The sequence below is a fragment of the Eschrichtius robustus genome, chromosome 16, assembly GCF_028021215.1.
Source record: "Eschrichtius robustus isolate mEscRob2 chromosome 16, mEscRob2.pri, whole genome shotgun sequence".
In the NCBI taxonomy this organism is placed as follows: Eukaryota; Metazoa; Chordata; class Mammalia; order Artiodactyla; family Eschrichtiidae; genus Eschrichtius; species Eschrichtius robustus.
In genome coordinates this window covers 15,295,323-15,319,161 of record NC_090839.1, presented here as the reverse complement: position 1 = coordinate 15,319,161, position 23,839 = coordinate 15,295,323, and the positions used below count along the sequence as shown (strand labels likewise).

At 42.4% G+C, this 23,839-nt stretch overlaps 1 protein-coding gene across 1 annotated transcript; it reads right to left on the bottom strand.

Annotated features, from left to right (window-relative positions):
- Window positions 1-315: 315 nt before the first annotated feature.
- On the bottom strand, window positions 316-23,322 carry WFDC8 (WAP four-disulfide core domain 8). Its single transcript, XM_068524720.1, has 7 exons — window positions 23,100-23,322; window positions 21,569-21,716; window positions 9,723-9,832; window positions 5,425-5,565; window positions 3,650-3,817; window positions 1,415-1,555; window positions 316-455 (listed from the first exon to the last, which is right to left on the bottom strand). Exons 1-7 carry the CDS (start codon window positions 23,320-23,322, stop codon window positions 316-318), a joined length of 1,071 nt encoding a protein of 356 aa, XP_068380821.1.
- Between the last annotated feature and the right edge of the window lie 517 nt (window positions 23,323-23,839).

The window sequence follows — 23,839 nt, the reverse complement described above, 5'->3', positions numbered from 1 at the left end:
ACATTGACTTAAAGTAAAGAACTGGACAGGGACAGATGCCATTGCCTTTATTTTCAACATTATTTCAGAGGTTCTACATAATATAAAAAAAGACAAAAATTTTTTTTAAGTAAGTCATGAGGTTGGAGAAGAGTCAAATTTATCATCATTTTCAGATGATATGATTATATATAAAATCAAAGTAACCCCATTAAATATTTTTATACTTAATAAGACTATTTGGCAAAGTAGTTGGATGCAAGACAAAATTGATAGCTTTACTATACTACTCATAATTAACTACTTTAATGATAACATTTTAAACTTACTAACTATTCATTTTAGGGATTCCAGGCACTTCAGTCCACAGAGTGAACAGCACTTCGTTGTCAATGGGCAATCATCATCCTGCAGGCACCTGGGTTTCTCAATCCTGGAACATGTCGGCGGCTTGTGTGGGCAGAAACCTGTTTTGACTTTATGGGGTAAAACAAGACACTTGACCTTGAAATACTTGACCACAGTTTGAGACAAACTGGGGGAATCTTGGGAACCCTAAACAAGGTTTTCTTCTGATTAAGCCTCTTATCCTTCCCCTTAGAGTAACAATAGAGGAGAGTAGGCAGAGTATCAACTTTCTATTTGATAAATAATTTTAATAATTATTTGAGGAACATCAAAAAGTCTTGCCATCTCTGATTTATAAAATCTGATAGGATCCCTGACTGCCCCTATAAAATTGATAGATTTGGGTAATCTAATCCCAGCGTACCAGAAGCAAGAATATTAGAGAGCACTAAGAATTTCCTTGTTTTATAAACTGTAGAAATTGAGGACCATATAGGGGGAAGTGAGTTGCCTAAGGTCACACAGAAAACCAGTAGGAAAGTTGAAGTGAGTTGAAAAGCCTTTGACTCCTTCCACCATACCATGCTGTTCCTCAAAACACCGACAATTCCTGGGACAAGACCATAGTATCTTAGCACTGCATGGGGGAATGAACAGCATCCCTAGAGGCTGGAGAGTTCACTTCTACCCCAACAGCATTTTGCTACCCATCTTTTCCCCAGCACACCTTACATGAAGTTCCGTGCAGACATAAGGACTTATTAGGATTATACCTAATGGTTATGAATTTTTTTGCATGAATAAGTGGATATTGTCACCTTGTAGGTCGTTGAAGAATGAGGCTTGGAATAAATAAGTTTTCATTGAGAAAAATGAAGAGGATACCATGCATGACTGGCTTGGAAGAATAGCACAACAGTCTCCCAAAGTCAAGAGGGCAACGTGAGAGCAGTGGTTGGGCTTTAAATGGGGAAAGTTTCCCAAGAGACCTCTGGGTAACCTAAGGGGCATCCCCCACTCCATGGGACAGCATGGCATTCCTAACATATGCCCAGTAGACTTTGCAAGGTATAACCCTAGTCCTCACCTGTCCAGGCCATGGCACAATCAAAGCCACACATGGATTCACAACATTTTTCATTTGGGGGGCAATCGAAGTCACTCTTACACGAAGCTGAACACTCCATACGGTTCTTGAAAGGGAAGAGTGGGCACTGCCCATCCTTGACTGAAACGAGAACGATGTGAGCTCCTTCAAACCCCACCCCCTCCCATCACCCTTCAAATAGGTTTTCCTTCTCTTCAAAACTAGTACCTCTTTCTGTGACATGGGTCATTCCACCCCGTCCACAGCCATCTCTAGTAGGCTGTGGAGGAATGAAATGCCTCACCGTATCATGAGATGCAGTAGAAAGAGAGTTAAGCTTGGTGTTTGAAGCCCCAAAGTAAAGTCCCCATCCTGCCACTTAACGAGTGATTTCAGTTTCCTTCTCTATAAGATAAGATTAATTATGTGAAATCCACACAAATCAATGTAAGCTATTTTAGGGCATGTGCTTTACTTTGAATGAATGACATGACCTGACACATTTTGAAAGAATCATTGTGGCCACTGTGTTCATAACAGACTGTAAGAAGGGAAGGACAGAAGCAAGGAGATCTGTTAGGAGGCCGTTGCAGTAATCCAGGTAAGAAGATAGCACCTCAGGTTAGGGTGACAGCTGTGGAGGTGGTAAGAACTGGTCAGATTCTGGATCTCTTTGCCAGGTAGATCTAAAATGACTTCTTAATAAAGGATGCTGATTGAGCAAGAGAGGCATAATTCAGAAGTTTTTTCTAACCAAGATGGGGAGAACAATGGATAGAGCAGGTTCTTTCTAACCAAGATGGGGAGAAGAGTGGATAGAGGTGGGAGAGCAAAGACAAGGGGTTCAGTTTTAGACAAGCTAAGTGTGAGGTATTCGTGAGATCCAGATGGAGGTGTAGAGTAGGCAACTGGAGTGTGGGAGTCAGATTTGGGCTGGAGATACAACTTTGTGGGTCACTAGGACATATATGGTATTTAAATCAGTTCTTCAGGATTCTGTACCTGTCTCCTTTTATCCTCATCTGATTGCAAATTCTATGACAGCAGCAAGTGTTTCTTTTCTCTTTTTCCTTCTTCTGCTCCTCTTCCTTCCCCGCCTCCTCCTCCTCCCTTCACCCTCATCCTCACCCTCTCCTTCCCCTCCTCTTCCTTATTCTTGCTTCAAACCTAAATTTCCTGCAAACCAGCCCAGGCTCTTTTCTCTGACCTCTTTTTCCTTCTGGCTCCTGAGAGAAGGCCAAGGTCTTGTCCACAGCGTCATGATTCTTTACCACCTTCCACAAAGGGAAGCTTGTAGTCCTCATTGCAGACCACAGGATTTCCTTGGCCATTCAGGCTCACTGGGCCCATGGAATTAAAATTCCAGCTCTACTCCTGACCCACTGTGAATCCTTGGGCAACTAACTTTACCTCTCTCCCTTTACACTTTTCAGCCTGCCTCACAGAATCTGAGGTCAAAATTTTAATGCTGCCTTGTAAATCGCACAATACTGCATTTTGAAGATCAATGGTCACCATCTCAGTTGTTACCATTTAGTAAGCCCCCACAACTATACAGCACCATGTCAAATCTTTGTGTCCTTGGCCATATATAATCCTATCAACAACTCAGTGAGATATTTGCTATTATTCCAATATTACAGGGAAGGGAACTGAAACTCAAAGAGGTGAAGAAATTTGCAGTAAGGGGGAAAAGTAGGATTTCTATCCAGGTCATTTGGCTCCTAAGCTCTGTAGCACACTGTCACCCAACATTAGTGGTGATGATGGCCATTGTATATACTAAGGAATTAGTCCACAGCCTTTACCTTTACCCCACTCTACTCCATGCTCTACCCCTATTCCATGGGATTCCAGAGCTGGCCTGTCTATGCTTCATTCTTGGGTAAGTCCTCAGGTAATACTCAGCAGGCCAATGCAATGAGGAAATACCTGTTTCCAAAGGGTAGACCTGACTCTCAGGTCCCATCGGCCAAGGTTTATCAACAGTTGATGTGCACTATCTCACTTTTTGGGACAACTCCATTAGGTAAATACTATTATTATCCCCATTTTATGACAAGAAAACTGAAACTCATAAATGTAGGCAACTGATCTAAGACTACCCAGCCGGTGAATGACACAGCAGAGACTTGAATGAAGGCAGTTTAACCTCAAAGCCTGAGTCTACAACTGGGCTGGTATACTATTTCTCGTTAGACAAGGCCCGCAGATTGCCAAGGGTATGAGTCTTACCAGTTGATGAGCAAGCCGTCATGCAGTCTTCCCTGTTGGAAAAGTTGTTGGCATTCCCAAGGCAGCCTCCATAATTAAAGGCTTTGCATACACGCCTTTTGGTGTGAAAATACCAGTGCTTGACTGTATTCTTACATTTTCCTCGGTCCAAGGGTAGCATGCAGGGTTCTAAGAGCAGGAAGCAGAGAGGGAAGAACATAAATGGTAGCCAAAAAGGAAGGCGTCAGGTCCCCAGCTTCTGTATGGTTCACGGTGTTATCATCCAAGTCATAGAAAGAGCCATGGTCAGTAAAAGTTCTGGTCCTAGCTCCATATGATTACTGTATGTTGCATAACATCTCTGAACATCATTTCTACCTTGCAAAGGACATAACAAAGAGCATATAAGAATGATTTGGAGCTGATCTTTCTTCTCCACCGCTCTGAGCTTTGAAAGAACAAGACTTGTTCAAGAACTATATCCAAAGTGCCTAACAAAGTGCCTGGCACATGGAAAGAATGAGATACTGAGAAAGAAAAAGAGCAGTCCCTCATGTCTGGAAATTGATCTGATGCTCACAGCTAAGCCATGTTGTTCTCCTGTTGGACATAAACAATCTCACAGGACATCTACATCACACAAAGTCACTTTGAGATGATATAGTGGGACCAAAATAGATCACTGTAAAACCCACAAAATACCAAACACCTATGAGTGATTTGTGCTTCTCTACCAATTACAGCTTTATCCTCATTCTAGCCTGCCCGCTCTATAGATGAGATTCACTAGGATTCTCAATCACAGAATTGTCCCCACTTTCTGACAGCACCCAATCTAGGGCAAACCCCCACTTCCTTAGATCCTCCCCCAAATTACCCAATCAAAACCTCAATCCTGGGGCTTCCCTGGTGGTGCAGTGGTTGGGAGTCCGCCTGCCAATGTGGGGGACACGGGTTCGAGCCCTGGTCTGGGAAGATCCCACGTGCCACGGAGCGACTAGGCCCGTGCGCCACAACTACTGAGCCTGCGCGTCTGGAGCCTGTGCTCCGCAACAGGAGAGGCCGCGACGGTGAGAGGCCCGTGCACCGCGATGAAGAGTGGCCCCCGCTCGCCGCAACTGGAGAAAGCCCTCGCACAGAGGCGAAGACCCAACACAGCCAAAAATTAATTAATTAATTAATTAATTAAAAAAAAAAAACAAAAAACCTCAATCCTGTAGTAGATTCCTCCTAACAGCTTCTTCCTGAGATGCCTCACATTGTCTTTGGTGAACATTCTCCCTCATGGCAACAAGTAATAAAATCAACTTGTTCAACGACAGGTCCATTCCTGGTGGTCTTTGGCAAAGGGCATTGATAATAGTTATTCGTTGAATGAATGAATCTATATAAAATGCACAGTTCCCTATTATTAGATACTTTGAGTTACCACAAAACCTCCTTGAAGGCCAAAGAATCAGAAAACACGCCCAGCCTCTGCGTTGACTGAGGTTTATACTTGCCACAGTGCCAATTATACTCGCTTGACACATAGTGACCGTGCAGCAAGTATTAATCACTGTGAATGATTGAACACTGGACCAAAGAAGACTAACATCAATAGTATCAGTTGATGTCCACCATGCCTAGACTCATTGTTTGCGTTTGAGGGTTAGGAGTCCCGTTAGAGAAGGAGAAAAGCTTGAACCCTGGCCTCTTTGTCCTACCATTCAAGAGAATCGTTCCACCAATTCTGGACAGAGCAGGAAGTAGGACACCTCACAAGACACCCCTGCTCTCACCCTGCATGCCACTACCTTCATATGGATCCATGCACTTCTTCCCACAGGCAAAAGAGCAGCACTTCAGGTGTTCATCGCAGTTGAAATCTGTTTTGCACAAGTCTGGGGCTTTAGTACTACAGGTGAGCCTTTCTTGGGGGCACACTCCTGGCTTCTCTGTAAGAAAGAAATGTCCAAATTCACATCTTTTGAGGGTTTCAGCTCTTCTCCACCCATGAAAAAAGTGAATAGTGGAATTCTTTCAGCCCTATCCTCTACCTTCAATTCTCAGTTCTCACTCTGCTTGTATTTAGGGACTAGGTCTGCCTCACCACTCTTAGCACATTTCGGTAGATCTGAATCAGGAATCTGTGCCCAGGTAAAACCAAAGGGAAAGCATCTTGGTCACCATAAGTTTGTTTTTGAAATCTATCAGTGTGTTTCTGTTTTGTAAATAAGTTCATTAATATCTTTTTAAAAATTAGATTCCACATACGAGTGATATCATATGATACTTGTCTTTGTCTGACTTACTTCACTTAGTATGATAATCTCTAGGTCCATCCATGTTGCCACAAATGGCATTATTTCATTCTTTTTATGGCTGAGTAATGTTCCGTTGTATATATGCACCACATCTTCTTCATCCATTCAGATTCCAGGGCAGGGGGTTATATAGGGACCAAGACCCTTGCCTTAAATTCAGGAGCTCCTTTCTCCTCTTAAAACTAATTATTTTAATGCCTAATTCCTCTGCCTCCTGTATCTTAGTTGATAAGGGAAATTAAATAGTGAGGAGTGGTGGAAATAGGAGTCAGGAGACCTGATTTTGGTTCTCGACTCCTTGGGAACTCAAGACCAAGCTGAGTTCTACCGTATGACTTTGCAGTTATCTCTCAAGGGGAAGAAATGGTGGAGTGGAAAGAGCACTATAAATAAGACAGCTCTGGCTTCGGAGCCTGACTCCACCACAACAGCTAAATAATCTTGGGGAAAATCTCTTCCTTTGTCTGAGTTATAAATTTCCCATCTGTGAAATGAGAATTATAATCTCTACCTTACAGTCCGTTTCTAAGAATTAAAATGGTGGAGTAGGAAGACGCTGAGCTCACCTCCTCCCACTGGCACACCAAAATTACAACTCTTTACACAGCAACTATGGATGAGAAAGACCAGAAGACTAGCAGAAAAGATCTTCTACAACTAAAGATATAAAGAAGGAACCACAATAAGATGGGTAGGAGGGGTGGAGATATATACTCAAGACATACACCCCCGGGTGGGCAACCCACAAACAGGAGGATAATTGCAATTGCAGAGATTACCACCAAGGAGTGTGGGGTCTGGACCCCTCATTGGGCTCCCCAGCACAGAAGTCCTGTACCAGGAAGAAAGCCCCAGAATGTTTGGCTTTGAAGGCCAGTGGGGCTAACTTTCAGGAGAGCCAGAGGGCTGTGAGACATAGAGATTCCACTGTTAAAGGGCTCATACAAAATCTCCCATGCTCTGGGACTCAGGGCAGAAGCAGCAGCTTGAAAGGAGCCTAGGTTAGAACCACCTGCTGATCTTGGAAAGCCTCCCAGAGAGGCAGGAGGCAACTGGAGCTCACCCTGGGGACATAGACACTGGGGGCAGCCATTTTTAGGAGCTTGTTCTACCACAAGCACACTGGTCCTGGAGAGCACTATTTTGGAATCCTCCCTCTAGTTTATTAGCACAAGGACCCAGCTCTGCCCACCAGCCCTTTGGCACCAGCACTGGGACCCCATAGGCCAAGTGGCTAGCCAGGCAAGGATACAGCCTCATCCACCAGCAGGCCAGATGCCTTAAGACCCCCAGAGCCCTCAGCCAACTCAGGACGTGGCCCTGTCCACCAGACGGCCCTGGGCCCAGCCCCCCTACAGTAGTGAATTAGCACTAGCCCTGGGACCCCAAGCACCCTGCAGCCAGAGACCCAGGGATGAAGTTCCACCCACTAGTAGGCAGGCATCAGCTCCAAAACCACCTGGGTCCCTTCCCCACCCACCAGCAAGCCAAAACAACTCCAAGAACCCCAGGGCTCTGCAGCCAGAGACCCTGGGAACCAGCTCCACCCACCAGTGAGCCGGCACTAACCCCAGGAAGCCCTGGCCTCAGCCATGATGTATGTAAGTCATATCATTATGCTTATCCAGTGTTGTATGTCAATTATATCTCAATAAAACTAGAAGGAAAATAAAAGAAGTAAGATGATACCCATAATGCACTTGTCACAGTGCCCAGTACCTGGTAAGAGCTTGGCAGATATGGGTTTGCTGTCTTCCTTTTTAGGTCTGGACATGGCTTCCCGATTTCAGTGTTGGTAGCAGACAGAATTCTAAAGTTGTACCCCCAAGATTCCCATTCTCTGGTTATGGAATAATTTAGATACTGCTGTGAAGGGATTTTGTGATAAAGTTAAAGCCCTAAGTCTGTTGACCTTAAAACACAGAGATTATCTGAGAGGTCCTGATCCAGTCTGTTGAGTCCTTTAAAAAGAAGATTTTTTTCTGATTGGTAGAGAAGAAGAGGTCAGAGAGATTCAAAGTATAAGAGGAATCCAACCTGCTATTCATAGCTTTGAAGATGGAGGAGGCAAATTGCCCAGGAATGAGGGTGACCTCTAAAAGTTGACAGCCAGTAAGGAAACCTCAGTCCTACAGCTGCCAGGAGTGATTCTGCTGACAACCAGTGAGCTGGGAGGAGAACCCTGAGTCCCATATGAGAATGGCAGCTGTGATGGACGCCTTAATTTCAGCCTGGTGAGAACCTGAGCAGAGAACCTCAACACATCTTGCCAGACTTCTGACCTACAGGTAATTTGTTATGCAGCAGCAGACAGCCGATACAATGCTTAATGTGGCTCCATGTCTCTAAACTTAGCATCTTTCTGGTGGAATCTGACCAGAGAGACATAATTCTTTTGGATACTATTGAACCTTGGAATTACGGAAGTTTAGATTTAAAAAGACCATATTTATCATTGGTATCAACTTCCTATTTGCATAGGTTAACAACAACAAAAAAAGAGGTCAAATAGGATAATATAGTGAATTGGGGGCAGGTCTGGGACTTCCAATCCATGGCTCACTCCAGAAGCTCCACTTCTTTGGTGAGGACTGGCCACTAAGAATTTTAGTGCTTTCCAACTATATTTTACTACCCTTAATGCACACTCCAAAGATGGCCTGAAGCTAAGAAGAGGAGATGGTGTCAGCACTCTCCTGTCATTCCTCGACTCATACTTTCCGGGAGATCACATCCATTCCCACGATCCCAACTGTGATTCCCATAGCTCCCTCCAGACCTATCCTCTCTTCCAAGCTAAAGACACTTATATCCAACCGCCTGGTGAAAACACCATTTGGGCATCTAATAAACACCTCTGTTCCAACATGTTTAAAATGGAACTAATCACATATGTGGAATCTAAAATATGGCACAAATGAACCTATCTACAAAACAGAAACAGACTCATAGACACAGAGAACAGACTTGTGGTTGCCAAGGGGATGAAGGGGAGGGAGAGGGATGGACTTGGAGTTTGGGGTTGGTAGATGCAAACTATTACATTTAGAATGGATAAACCACAAGGTCCTACTGTATAGCAGAGGGAACTATATTCAATATCCTGTGATAAACCATAATGGGAAAGAATATTTAAAAAGAATGTATATCTGTGTATAACTGAGTCACTTTGCTGTACAGCAGAGACTGGCACAACGTTGTAAATCGACTATATTTCAATTAAAAAAATAATAAAATAAAACAAAGCTGGCATCTCCCCATGCCCAAGCAGCACCTTCTCTCTGTTCCCATCTTGATATTTGGCATCCCCAGTTCTAATCTGTTATCAGAACCCTGAGATTTAATTCCCCTCGCTCGCCATCACCCCAGCATCCTATCAGTCATGGACTTGGGTCAATTCTACCTCCTAAATCTCTCTCCAAATCCCATCTCCTCTCCCTCTTTGCTACCACTTCTTCAGGTCAGCTCCTGACCTCCTCCAATCTCTCTCCTTAACTACTGTACCAGTCTCCTCACTGGTCCTCTGTCCTCAGTCTCCTGCCTAGTGACTGATGAATTTTCAAAAATTAAACCTGGAAAAGACACATATCAGGAAATTTTCGGGGAATAATTTGGTGGGGTGGGGAGCAGGTCAGGGAAGGCTTGAAGGGCTCAGAGTGGGTGAGTAGGGCTAGTTCTCTGAAACCACAGTAGAAGTGGCCTCATCTGACACGAGTCCTTGCTTCATGTCTAATCCTCAGTCCCCAAGAACACCTCCTAAAGAACAGTTGAAGTTTTTATGAACCCACGTTTGACTCTGCGGCCTGGCGATGCAGATGTCTGCTCCAAAGAGAGGGAGAGAAGCAGCAGGAGAGCGACATTCCTCCAGGAGAAGGTGGAGCTCTGGAGAGGAAGGTGCCTGTGGAGGGGGGTGAGAAGAGGGCAGGGATTAGGCACAAGCCAGAGAGTGACACAAGCGTCTGCAGAGGAAGCTTAGGAATGATCCACCAATTTCCTCAGTTCGTAGATGAGAAAACCAAGATGCATCATGTGAGGTCACGTGGCAAGTAGGGCAGGATCTTCAGTCCCAGGACCCTCCCAGTAGCCCCACACTCTGCTGGGGTGCTGTATGCTATCTAGCCAGATGCTGGCCCATCATCTTGCTCATGGGTGAGAGGCCACACATGAAGGATCACAGGGATTTTTCTGGAAGAGTTGCAGGGCTGATTTGCCCACAATCACTCCTGGGGCAACCCCAGGCACTAAGTGAGAATTTTTCTTTGCTCCACTGAACAAGAAACTGATGGTATGGGATTTTCAGGAGGACCTGGGCATATCCCATTAGGTTTTAGTGCCCCAAGTGCCAAAAAGATCCCAGATGACCTTGGGTTAACAAAGGGCTGCCTCTTATTCCTTCTGGTGTTATCCAAGCCTAGGAGCTTATGATACTTTCAGACAACCACATAAACAGACATCTTCCCCCCACTCACTCAAGCCTCCATTTTCTATATGCCTCTTCCTGGCCTTTACGTATATTTTTTTAGTAATGTGAAGAACTGATAATGTCTTACTGCATTACCTCTCTTGGAGTAAATGCATTTCAAAAATAGCAAGAGAGGGAGGAAGGAAGAAAGGGAGGAAGACATAAAGGAAGGGGGGTGAGAAGAGAGAAGGAGAGAGAGTCTTTATGCCACAGTATGCATCTGTATTATTGGGAGAACTTCAGACACTGAGAAAGAGGTAATCTTTTCCAGATCTCCTGAACCCACACTATATGGCTGCCTAAAAGTAAAGGCCTGTGGTAATTTATCACCTCCTTTTTTTTTCAGAATTCTAACCCTGTATCCTCCCCAAATTTTACAATACTGCCTGGACTGTTCAGTAATGGGAATTATGGCCCCAAACACAGGGATCTTGATTTTGGTCACTAGTAGCTATAGCTATGTCTTAGATCTTCAGTTTCCTCATCTAGAAAATGGGAATAATACAATCTACCTAGAAGCTTTGTCTCATTGTGAGTGTTAGACAAGATGGCGTGAAGATTATTTATGAAGTGGTATGCAATGGTCAAAAATTTCATGTTTGGAGTTGGACCTGAGTTCACTTCCAGGATCTCTCACATACCAGCTATGTGGTCCCATTGGCTCAGTCACCTAACCTCACTGAGCCTCAGTTTTTCTTAAAGGAAATAATAATAACACCCACTTCATAGACCTGAGAATTAATTGAACGATTGTGTAAAGCATGATGACTGGCATATAATTAGTGCTTAATATATTTTAGTCAGTAAACAACACAGTGAATGCAAAAAATGGTACCTATTACCTTTTTAGCTTTTGAGTCTGCTAGTCAAAGACTGTATATCATTACTTCTGTTCCCCTAAAAGATTAGGCAAAAAGCCCTATGATGCCTTAAATTCTTATGATCAAGTCACCCTTTTGGTTTGAAATTTTACCACTTAACCTAGTAACACCTATTAACCACTCTTGAAAGTTAGTTGATCAGATTAGCCTGTAGTCAGTTAGTAGGAAGCAGAGCTCCTGGGATGGGGTAAAGGGAGGGATGTAGATTAATAAGATTGCCAAATATAATACAAGCTGTCCAGTTATAATTTTTAGTATATATATATCCCATGCAATGTAAGGACTGTGGTTATACTAAAAATTATTCATTGTTTATCTAACATTCAAATTTAATTGGTCATTATGTATTTGTATTTGTTAAATCAGGCAACTTTAAAACAGAATAAATCCATTTCCATTGGAGGGGGATTTGCTTGGGCAAGAGAATTAGAATCCAGAAGTGTGATGGTTGCCACAGGGATGTGTATTGGAACATTTATCCCAACTGAAAAATGAATTCTGTCTTTTTATGGGAGAAAGTCATCTGATTTGGCTGATTGAGGACTGATTTTCCAATTAGATGATTTGGTTAACATTTTTCCATAAATATAGTGAGTTAAATCTGTAGCATCAAAGATTTTTTAAAATATATTTAGAGAATGCAATAAGATCAATGCATTTTATGAAATATATGTTATCAAAGTCTACCAAGTTAATAGTATTCAAACTTTCCAACATTTACAGAATGTATAAGATTACATAAGGTGTCTAAGTAAAAGAGTAATGGGTGTAAGCAATAACATTCTTGATCATTTGGTAAATGCTGGTAAAGCCTTTCCAGTAAACTTTCCAGAAATTAAGAAAATCACTTGTGGTTTGTGATCAGTATTCTAATTATCAGGAAACAAATTATTTTCAAGTGTAAGGTTTCAAATTCTATGCCTTAATAAAAATTGAAAGAGGGGTTAATCAAACTGTTTCTTAATATTCAATTAGATCATTAAATAATTTTTGATTATGCAGTATTATGTGATTTTTGGCTACTTGCTAGAGGTTCAAAGCACCAAGCGACATACTTAAAACTCCTTTTGTTTCCCTGTACTTACGTTTCATTAAGGGATGCATTACCTAAGGAATTTTGTTTATCAATAAATTTTTTTATTTATCTGTAGTTTCAATGTATTTATTTATACATTCATTATTATTATGTTATTTAAATAACGAATGGAATGAAAAATCAATCCAGAAGAAAACATTTTATTCCTAAGGTCTTACGGTCACAGTAAATGAAAAAATTAAATTTTAATTTATACTCATGTTCTTATTGCATAGCAGTGTGAAAAGGTCATGAATAAAAGGCTTTTGAGCATAAGATTGTATTTCATCAGGTTAAAAGCCTGTGGGGTAAGAGGAATGGAAATAGCAGTTGAAGGAGAAGAAAAAGTGTTTTAAATTTTCCAACTGTTCAAGTGCTTTTCACATATTTTTTAAATGAATGATGGTGGGTATCAAATTAGTATGGTGTTTTGGTCCATTTGTTAAAGTTATGTAGCAGATTTTTTAAAATATTAATATTTACAGCATGTTTGCGTAATGCATTTGAGATTCATTCGTGTTGTGGTGTGTTGTTTGTACCATTTTATTGCTGAGTCATAGTCCTTTATATGGATGTCCCACAGGTTGTTTATCCATTCACTGGTTAAAGGACATTTGGGTTTTTTCCAGTGTGGGTGATTATGAATAAACCCCCTACAAACATTTGCATACAGGTTTTTGCATGCACATCAGCTAGCGTTTCTCTTGGGTAAATACCAGTGAGTGGGATTGCTGGGTTATATGACAAGTATATGTTTATAAGAAACTGCCAAGCTGTTTTCCAAAGTGGCTGTACCGTTTTGCATTTCCACTGGTAGTGGATGAGAGTTCCACTTGTTCCACGTACTTGCTAGCACTTAGTATTGTAAAAATTTTTTTTTATTGAAGTATAGTTGATTTACAATGTCATGTTAGTTTCAGGTGTACAGCACAGTGATTCAGTTATACATATATATATATATATGTTATATATATATCGGTTAACACAAAACATTGAGTATACTTCCCTATTCTATATAGTAGGTCCTTGTTGGTTATCTATTTTATATATAGTAGTGTATATATGTTAATGTAAATGTTTTAATTTTAATCATTCTAAAGATGCATAGTGGTAAGACTGCAAGACATTTTAAGAGATTAAAGTAATTAGCTTAAATTTCTGGGACACTAAGAATCTAAGTCACCCAGAATGATGGCAGGGAGATTTCTGCTATTTCCCAGCTTTCCTTAGGACAGTTTCAAACCCAGTGCAATCCTTGGTTCCTGAGCCTGGTTGGTCAGGAGTTGCCCCAGAGCCCCATCATTGAACCTACCTCTTTGCCCAGCTTCCCCTCGTGGCAGAGATTGCTCTTGGCAGTAAACTGAGGAGCATTTTGCAATCAAAAGGTCTACAGATGTCCAGGAGCTGGGGGAACATGTGAATTTCCAGGTTACAATCTTTGGAACTACAGGTAAAGGCCCCACTAAGACTCCACTACGTCCCACTATGCTATTGCTTCCCTACTGGGAGCAAACCCAGCCCTGTTTCCATGGCTGAGAGTTCCTTGTTCACATATTCCTCAACCCAATGGCGTGGTGTGTCTCCTGCATGGCTACTCAACCAGGAACGTTCCTTGAGCCTCGGTCCCTGAGCAGAAGACCGTGAGGAGGACAATTAGCTCTGTGGGTCTCTTCAATACACCTTGCCCTAAGTTCAGGCAGAGTACATAGATGTCTCTTCCAAAGACCTAACCTTCTAAATAACTCCTACTCAGTGATCTACATTCTGATACTGAGGAAGGGCAGTCTCTAAGGGTGGAGTGCAGAGCACTGTATATCTCCGTAGTGTGGTTTAAATATCTTAAATCTTTCTAATTCTTTTGTCTCTAACCTATCAATAATTGAAAAAGGTGTGTTGAGGGCTCTCAATACAGCCATAGATTTCTGAATTTATGCCTGCAATTTCATCAGTGTTTGTTTAATATATCCTGATTCTATTGATTTAGGTAAATACAAATGCATTCCTGGTGAACTGAATCTTTTATCATTATATGGTGACCTCCTCTCTATCCCTAAAATAAATATTCATCTTAGAGTTTTCTATTGCCTGATATTAATCGAACTATACCATTTTTTGTTTTGTTTGCAATTACCTAGACTTTTTTCTTTCTTTTTGCTTTCAACCTTTCCAGGCATTTATGTGTCTTTTTTTTAATTGAGGTATAGTTGATTTACAATATTATATTAGTTTCACGTGTACAACATAGTGATTCAAATTTTTATAGATTATCCTCCATTTATAGTTACTGGCTATATTCCCTGTGCTGCACAATATATTCTTGTAGCTTATTTATTTTATACATAGTAGTTTGTATCTCTTAGCCCCCTACCCCTATCTTGCCCCTCCCCCTTCCCTCTCCCCATTAGTTACCACTAGTTTGTTGTTTATATCTGTGAATCCTTTTTTTTGGCTGCACCACACAGCTTACGGGATCTTAGTTCCCTGACCAGGGATTGGGCCTGGGCCCATGACAGTGAAAGTGCCAAGTCCTAACCACTGGATCGCCAGGGAATTCCCCAAGTAAGTCTTTTTCTTTTTTGTTATATTCACTAGTTTGATTTTTTTTTTTTTTTTTAGATTTCACATATAAGTGATATCATACAGTGTTTGTCTTTCTCTGTCTGACTTATTTCACTGAGTATAATATTCTCTAGGTCCATCCACATTGCTGCAAATGGCAGAATTTCATTCATTTTTTATGGCTGAGTAATATTCCATTGTATATATATATACCACATCTTCCTTATCCATTCATCTGTTAATGGACATATGGGTTGTTTCCATATCTTGGCAATTGTAAATAATACTACAATGAACTTGGAAGTGCATGTATCTTTTCAAATTAGTGTTTTCATTTTTTCCAGATATATACCCAGGAGTGGAATTGCTGGATCATATGATAATTCTATTTTTAGTTTTTTTGAGAAACCTCCATACCATTTTCCACAGTGGCTGCACCAATTTACATTCTCACCAACAGTGCACAGGTTTCCCTTTTCTCCACATCCTCACCAACATTTGTGGTTTGTAGACTTTTTGATGATAGTCATTCTGACAGGTGTGAGCTGATACCTCATTGTTGTTTTGATCTGCACTTCTCTAACAATTAGCAATGCTGAGCATCTTTTTGTGTGCCTGTTGGCCATCTGAATGTCTTCTCTGGAAAAATGTCTATTCAGGCCTTCTACCTAATTTTTGATTGGGTTGTTTGTTTGTTTGATACTGAGTTGTATGAGCTGTTTGTTTATTTTTGATATTAACCTCTTGTTGGCCATACCATTTGCAAATATTTTCTCCCAGTCCATAGGTTGTCTTTTTGTTTTGTCTCTAGTTTCCTTTGCTCTGCAAAAGCTTTTATATTTAATTAGGTCCCATTTGTTTATTTTTGTTTCTATTTCTTTTGCCATAGGACACAGATCCAAAAAAACATTGTTATGAGTTATGTCAAAGAGTGTTCTGCCAATGTTCTCTTCTAGGAGTTTTATGGTTTCAAGTCTTGCATTTAGGTCTTTAATCTATTTTGAGTTTAGTTTTGTGTGTGGTGTGAGCAAATGTTGTCATTGTTTTATGTGTGCTCTGCTGTTTCTCTTGACTTTTTTCCCCATTTTTCTTGTTTTCTTAAACTGTGTGCAATTTTTTGTGTGTGTGAGATCTTACATTTAATGGAACATTAACTTTAATGGTTTATAATTTTGTGATCAAGAAGATCATTTTGGATTGGAAATTTGGATGACTTCTTAGCTTCATGAACTTAGCTGTCCAAATCTCTCCTCAGGTTTCCAAAGTTCTCAGCCAACATTTCTTTACATAAGTTTTCTAACCCTTTCTCCCTCTCTTTTCCTTCCGGGATTCCAACAATACATAGATGTTTTCTTTTAATTGTGTCCCATAAATACTATAAATGTTCTTCATTCTTTTTCATTCTTTTTTCTTTTTGTTCCTCTGATTGGATAATTTCAGTTGATCTGTGTTCTAGCTAACTTCCACTTGGCCACCTCTGCTTTTGAAGCTCTTGGTTCATTTCTCCAATTCTGTCATTGTATTCTTCAGCTCCAAAATTTGTTTGGTCCTTTTTTTTTTCTTCTTCTTTTCTATCTCTTTGTTGAACTTCTCCTTTTATTCTTATATTGCTTTCCTATTTTGTTAAATTTTTTATCCATATTCTCTTGTAGCTCTCCAAGCATCTTTAGAACAAAATTTTTAATTCTCTGTTGGGCAATTCCTGGATTTTCATTTCTTTGGGGCCATTTACAGGAGTTACACTCTCTTCCTTTGGTGGAGTCACAGTTCCCTGATTCTTCATGTTCTCTGTAGCCTTGCTTAGGTATCTGAGCATTTGAAGAAGCAGTCAATAATTCCAGACTTTATTGACTGACTTCAGTAAAGGAAGACTTTCACCCACAAGTAGGGTCATGACTGAGGGTGCTGTGACCCCAGGTCTAGTGGTGCAGGGTACCATATGCAAGGGCATGTAATGGCACCAGGTCCAGAGAGGGCATGATATTTCTTTGGTTCAAGCTGATAGGGTTCACAACATCAACAGCTGCGTGGTCCTTGGCAAGCACAGCAGGGGGCTACAGTGTGGTCCTTGGCAAGCACAGCAGGGGGCTGCAGTGTGGTCCTTGGCAAGCACAGCAGGGGGCTGCAGTGTGGTCCTTGGCAAGCACAGCAGGGGTCTGCAGTGTGGTCCTTGGCAAGCACAGCAGGGGTCTGCAGTGGCTGCAAAGGCTATTGGAGTCCTCAGCAGCACCTCCAGGTCCAGCACATAGGGACCAGGGCAAGCAGTGGTGATGGCCAGAGCCAGTGATGTGCATACACTTGGCTTCAGGGGCCAGGTGCAGGTGCTTGTATAGAGGCAGTGGCTGGTGGCAGACACACACATAGTGGTGGGAGCCAGAGCATGCAGCAAGGTCTGGGATCAACTATGGGCTCACTGGCAGCTACAGGGATCGTGGCTGTTGGCATGCACTACCACAGCTGCTGGGTATTGCCATGGGCACATGGCAGTGGGAGCCGGTAATAACGGTCGGGCTGGGGGGTGTGCAGTTGCACAGCTGGAGGGGCCATCTGCAGATGGGTGCAGTGGTGCAAGTCAGTGACTGAAGATAGAGCTTGATCTACGACCACAAGCAGCTGCAGGGGCCCTGGCTGTCAGGTGTGTTCCCCCATGGCTTCACTGCGTCCCCTGGGTTGTGCACACTGCAGTGGAGGCCCTTGATGGGCATCAGACCAGCGGCATGCAAGTGCACAGCTGGAGGGGCCAGCCCGGAGCATGCGCACTGCAATGAGGGGTCAACCACGGGGGTCGAGGTTGGCATCTTGCAGTTGTGAAGCTACAGAGGCCTGGGCTAGATACTAGTGCAGTTTCTGGCCTCCACTGGGGACAAAGGGGATAAGGAGTGGGGAGGGACTCAAGTGGCCGGTGTCAGTGTATGTAATACCTGTGTGGCAAAAGCTAGTGAAACCTGCAGGGGTCTGTGGCAGATATGCTGGCCTTTGGTTTCTTTGTGGGTGAAGTCTGCTAGGTTTGTCTGCAGAGCAGGTCACCATCCACCAAGATCACTCCTAGTGTGGGGCTGCTACTGGCAGCCCCTGCTTTCTTCTTTGTTTCTAGCTGTCTCTACGTGTCTCAGCTTTGCCAGTCTGGGCGGGGTGAAACCAAAGCTGGACTTTTACAAGGTGTCCCAGAAGGCTAGGGAAGTTGGTCACTCACCCTGCCCTTCCTTTTCTGGGGAGGGGAGCTCTTTCTAGCTGGGAGATTTCCTCTCAGTACTGGGTACTGAGCAATACCAGCTTGGGGGATGGGATGATGTAGGCCATCCTCCTTTCTCCTTTTTTTAAAATTTTTTTTATTTTTTTTTGAAGTATAGTTGATTTACAATGTTGTGTTAGTTTCTAGTGTACAGCAAAGTGATTCAGTTATATTTATATTTATATGTAAGATATCACTTATATGTGGAATCTAAAATATGCTACAAAATGAACTTATTTGCAAAACAGAAACTGACTCACAGACATAGAAAACAAACTTATGGTTCCCTTCTCTTCTCAGGCGGTCCTTCTCAGGTTTTCTGCATTGCTCAGTTTTCTTAAGTGGACTCCAGATCTCTCCCAGAGCTGTTTTTGTTCATGGAAAGCTGTCTAATGATTGTTCTTTGTGGGGGAACAGAGGCTGGGGTCCTATGTCACCATTTTATTGACATCATTCTGTATCCATATGTTGTGATATGTCATATTTTCATTCTTCAGTTCAAAATATTTTCTATTTCCTATCATGATTTCATTTTGACCCATGGTTCCTTAGAATTGCCTTGCTTAATTTTTAATCATACGGATAATCTTCCAGTTATTTCAGTTTATTTATTTCTAGCTTATTTCCACAGTGGTCAGTTTGAATTTCCACTGTAGTCAGTTTGATTTCAATTTATTGACATTCATTGAGACATTTTTAATGTTCAAGTGCTCTGGGAAAGAAAGTATATTCCATGGCAATGCTGATTTCTTTTTGATATGTTGATTAGTCACTTTTTTATTTATGTTGTTCAAATTTTCTATATCCTTGCTGATTTTGGGGGGTAAGGGAGCAGGTGGGTCTTCCTATTTTATCAGTTACGGAGAGAAGTATGTTAAAATTGTCAGTTGGTCAATCACTCTTCTGGCCATGGCAGGCCAGTTTACTAGGGACCAATCCTTCCAGCAAAGACAAAATGAGATCCCCTGGGGGACTCCCAGTCCACACCTTTGAATACCAATCACCACCTACTTCCAGAGTGGGTTAACTCCAGGCTTTGAAGCTAGACAACCAAGTACAAAGGTTCAGTGTGTTCCTAGCACACCTGGGGGTGAATGAGAGTATTCTATCTGCCAAGCGATGCCAGAGATTTTTCTCAACCGCTTCTTCTTTTAATTGTTCAGCAGGGAACAGTTCATTGCTTTTGTCCTAAGGCAATCATCCCCTGCTGGCCCAGGAGAACACTAAGGACCTGTCCTCCGTCACGCATCTCACTTAATGTTCTTTCTGCACAGTGCCTCTCCCCAACCTTATTGCCCACCAGACCCCTTCCTTGAAGCACATCTTGGGCCCCTGACATAGATGTATTTCAGGAAACTCAAGTACGGAGGTGTTTGGAGAATGGGGTCTGTATATTCATTCATCATCAACTTGCTGAGTGAATTTGAATAGGTTCAGTCACCTGTCCGTGCCTGTTTGTTCTCCTTTGCTAATTTTGGCAAACAATACTTATTCTCTGCAGGTTTTATGGGTATAACAACACAGACCAAAAAGGAAAAGTTGGCAAATTAGAAATACTAGGGTCATAGAGCTTAATACCAAAGTCATGATCCAACATTTTCTGCACATTCATCTGTTGCTATTGGAGGCAGAGGGAGGATAGGGTAGCAAAGCTTTCATGTCTTCAAGTTCCCTTCCCCTCCCCCCCCAAGTCTATATTTAATCTGGTCGAGAAGGAAAATTAACTATCAGAGGACACAGGGAGGGGGAAGGGCAAACTGGGACGAAGTGAAAGCATGGCATGGACATATAAACACTACCAAATGTAAAATAGCTAGCTAGTGGGAAGCAGCCGCAGAGCACAGGGAGATCAGCTCGGTGCTTTGTGACCACCTAGAGGGGTGGGATAGGGAGGGTGGGAGGGAGACGCAAGAGGGAGGGGATATGGAGATATATGTGTACGTATAGCTGATTCACTTTGTGATACAGCAGAAACTAACACACCATCGTAAAGCAATTATACTCCAATGAAGATGTTAAAAAGAAAAAAGAAAAATAACTATCGTTTGAGGTATTCCAGTTCCTCCCTATCCTTCAAGGTAGGAACAAGCATCTCTTCTTCCAGGAAACCTGATGCCACAACACATACCAACTCCTCTGTCTTCTATACTTTCATGCACTGACTGCCTGTCCATTGGCTCCTTCTTGTTATGTCCCATCCTGGTTTCTACCTGTTTGGATCATAAGACTTAACCCCTTCTTGGTGTTATATGCCAACAGATAGAGTTAGTGACACCCCCATTTATGTAGACTGGCCCTTGCCACCGTCTTGGGCACATAGTAGGCTATAACCCTCTGAAGGTTGCTTATTCTTTCTAGGAGTATTTACATTTGAAAATATCCCTGTAGATCCCAAATGATTGAATAAATAATAGTAACACATTAGATATTGTCCGGGAAGAGAACTAAGGATGCCAGTGGCATTTCCTTTCCATTCTAGACCATTGGTCCTATCATCTTTACAATTCCCTGGATTAGTTAAATCACAGGTCTGAGATAATGGGAGAAAGGCTGCCCCAAGTTATGGGGATCTCAGAGGAACAGTGTTTTCTGTAGCCTTAAGAACACCCAGGGATGTCAGTCAATGGACAAAGAAGAGTAGAATCCAGAATTCTTGGCTAAGGACATCAAGCCCCTAAAGGGTGAGAAGGCAGGGAGATCCAAACTGGGAGGCAGGAGTTGGGGGCTTGGGTAAAGAGGGGCAGGGGCGGTCAGTGAACGAAACGGGGACTATGGAAGAAGAAACAGAGGTCTGGTTTACTGTCACAGCTTTTTTGTCAAGGAATTAAAGCCGATAACATAATAGCTTAGGGAAGAGCGTTGGCAGAGACATTGCCCTGGACCCACTCCCCTACCCAGAGCTGAGGCAAGAGGATGACCCTACTGGAGGTCATGGCACATTCTTGCAAAGCCTCCCACATATCCTCCGACTCTCACTGGTGCTTTGTGGGCTCAACAGTGGACAGGGTGTTGCTGATTTTGTGATCCGGACTGCTGCTCACTGGAAGAGAGAAGGGGTAGGTACTCAGCAGTCACACAATCCAGAGAAACGTGTTTCTTTTAAACGTAACAGATCCTCCCAAACCCTAGGGGCAGAGATGTGTTCTATGGTGTAGGGAAGGCTCACACAAGGCTTCTCCTGGGATATTTTAAGTCAACCATGAGCAAGGAGACATAAATGTCGGACCTCCTGAAGTTTGGATAAATCAGGTAGACGCATAGGTGGACAGTGGGGACTCAGATGGATGAAGAGGCAGGGGTGCCCAGGATGCATTGCACATTGGAACTGGAGATGCCGAGTCTCCTGCTGTCCATCTCCCCACCACTTGGGAGCCCACAGTCTTTGAGAACCAAATGGCAAGGAAAAGGTGCCTCTTAGATCCTACCGTTTTCCTTGAGAAGCATGCAGACATCTCCACAGAAGGCCCTGCAGCAGTGACGACCAGTGTGACACTGTGCGAAACTTGCAGTTGGTGGCACACTGCTCATTAGTGGGAGTCTTGTTGCAGGGCTTCAGTTTCAGCTTTGGTTCAACTTAGAAGGAGTACATGAGCACTGACTCCCAGAAAAAAGAGTTTCTCTCACTCTTAGCAGCCCCTCCAAGAACCCAGGACCCACTCCATTGATTTCTCTTCTTCTTCTCCCTGACCAAGGATCTAGGTGGGCTTTTTGGTGCCTGGTGTGAAGATCCTGCTCCCACCCCCGCCCCCAACAAACCCAGCCACTGTGAAGTCACCCCCATGGAATTTAAACTCACAGAGCCTAGGGACTTCCCTGGTGGCTCAGTGGTTAAGACCCTGCGCTCCCAATGCAGGGGGCCTGGGTTCGATCCCTGGTCAGGGAACTAGATCCCACATGCATGTCACAGCTAAGAGTTGGCATGCCACAACTAAGGAGCCCACGTGCCACAACTAAGAAGCCTGCCTGTCGCACTTAATACACGGCGCAATCAAATAAATAAATAAATATTTTTAAAAATAAATAAATAAAATAAACTCACAGAGCCTGGGTCCTGAAACCCAAGTCTCAGAACAAAGAGTCCCAAGAGATCTTCTAGCGCCCCACTCTCATTTCACAGAGTGAGAGGAACAGAGACCCAGAGCAGGGAAGGAACCTGCCTTGGAGCTCCACTGTTCCACCTCTGGCGGAAATGGCCCACAAACCTAGACCTAGTTCTTTCCCAGAAACACTTTTTCTTTTTTTTTTTTTTTTTTTTGGCCATCTTGCACAGCTATGCGGGATCTGACCAGGGATGGAAACTACACCCCCTACAGTGGAAGCGCAGAGTCCTAATCACTGGACTGCCAGGGAAGTCCCCCTTCCCTAGAAACCTTTATCACTAGTTAATTACCTACTATTCTCCCCTCAATTTTACTATTTCAATTTTTTTACACTAGCAGTTCCAAATTTCTCTTCATCGAGCATGTGTTTTATTTCTCCTCTCCATACCCAATGTTCTGAAATATTCAGGTCTGTAAACAGGGCATATTTCAAGAAATAATTAATAGTCCTTTTCCAGTGTGCCACTCATCCTCGGAACTCCTGAGAATATAAACTCCTGGTAGCTCAAGCTAAGCTCTGGACTTTATGGAGGTTTTCACTGCTAAGTGTCCTCCCGACAAAAACACCATCTACACACATTAAAAAAAAAAAAAAATGTGTTATTTGTAGCAACAGGAGACCCTCAAGCTTGAGAACTAAACACTCAGCTTCCCTCAGGTATTTTGGCTTTAAAAAAGAGCCAATGCTTTTATCCACACCAGCCCCTGGTTCTTCTCTGCAATTGGACTTAGAAAGGTCCTTTTGTTCCCTACTCACTCTTCATTTTGAAGCCCAGCCAGAATACCTACTGTAAGATGGAAATTCAAGGGAAGAATCCACTCTCTCTTTCCAGCTTCCTGAAACTGGCAGTATTGCCACGTAGGAGAGCGTCAGCAACTGGAGACCCAACCACTTCATAATGTTGATCTTGGACATCTGAAGGTGAGTCTGGCAGGAGACCCAGAATTTTGGCCAGGTTCTGCAGGGAGTAGAGAAGGGTTCCAGAGTGGGGAGTTGGGAGATCATGTGACTGGCGTCTCACTGCCCCATCTGTTTCTACCTCCTCTCCTTTTTTGTCCACCACTCCCGGGCTGGGCATTGACGTCTCATGAAGTACTTTCCTTCTCTTATACTTTATACTCCTCTCATTGCAGAAATGAATTCTTTGTAACTTTTTCATTTTTCATTTTAGCATTTGAAAAACACAGAAAAGTATGAAGAAAAGTAATGAAGTGTTATCAGTTATCCATTAACTAGATATAGATAGATACTAGGGTCATTTATCTTTCATAAAAGAGAGCTGTAAACTCCCAAATTTTAAAAATTGTAATCCAAAGATAAACCATAATGGAAAAGAATATTTTAAAAAAGAATGTATATATATGTATAACTGAATCGCTTTGCTGTACAGCAGTAATTAACACAACATTGTAAAACAACTATACTTCAATTTTTAAAAATTTAGTTCATTAATTCCAAAAAAAAACTTGTACCTATTTATTACATAAATATTTTACTGACAAAAACCACGTTCTAGTTTCATGGTGAGAGGGCTTGATGAAAAAAAAAGGAATTGCAGAAATAATGATTGAAACAACTGAAATAATGATTAATAT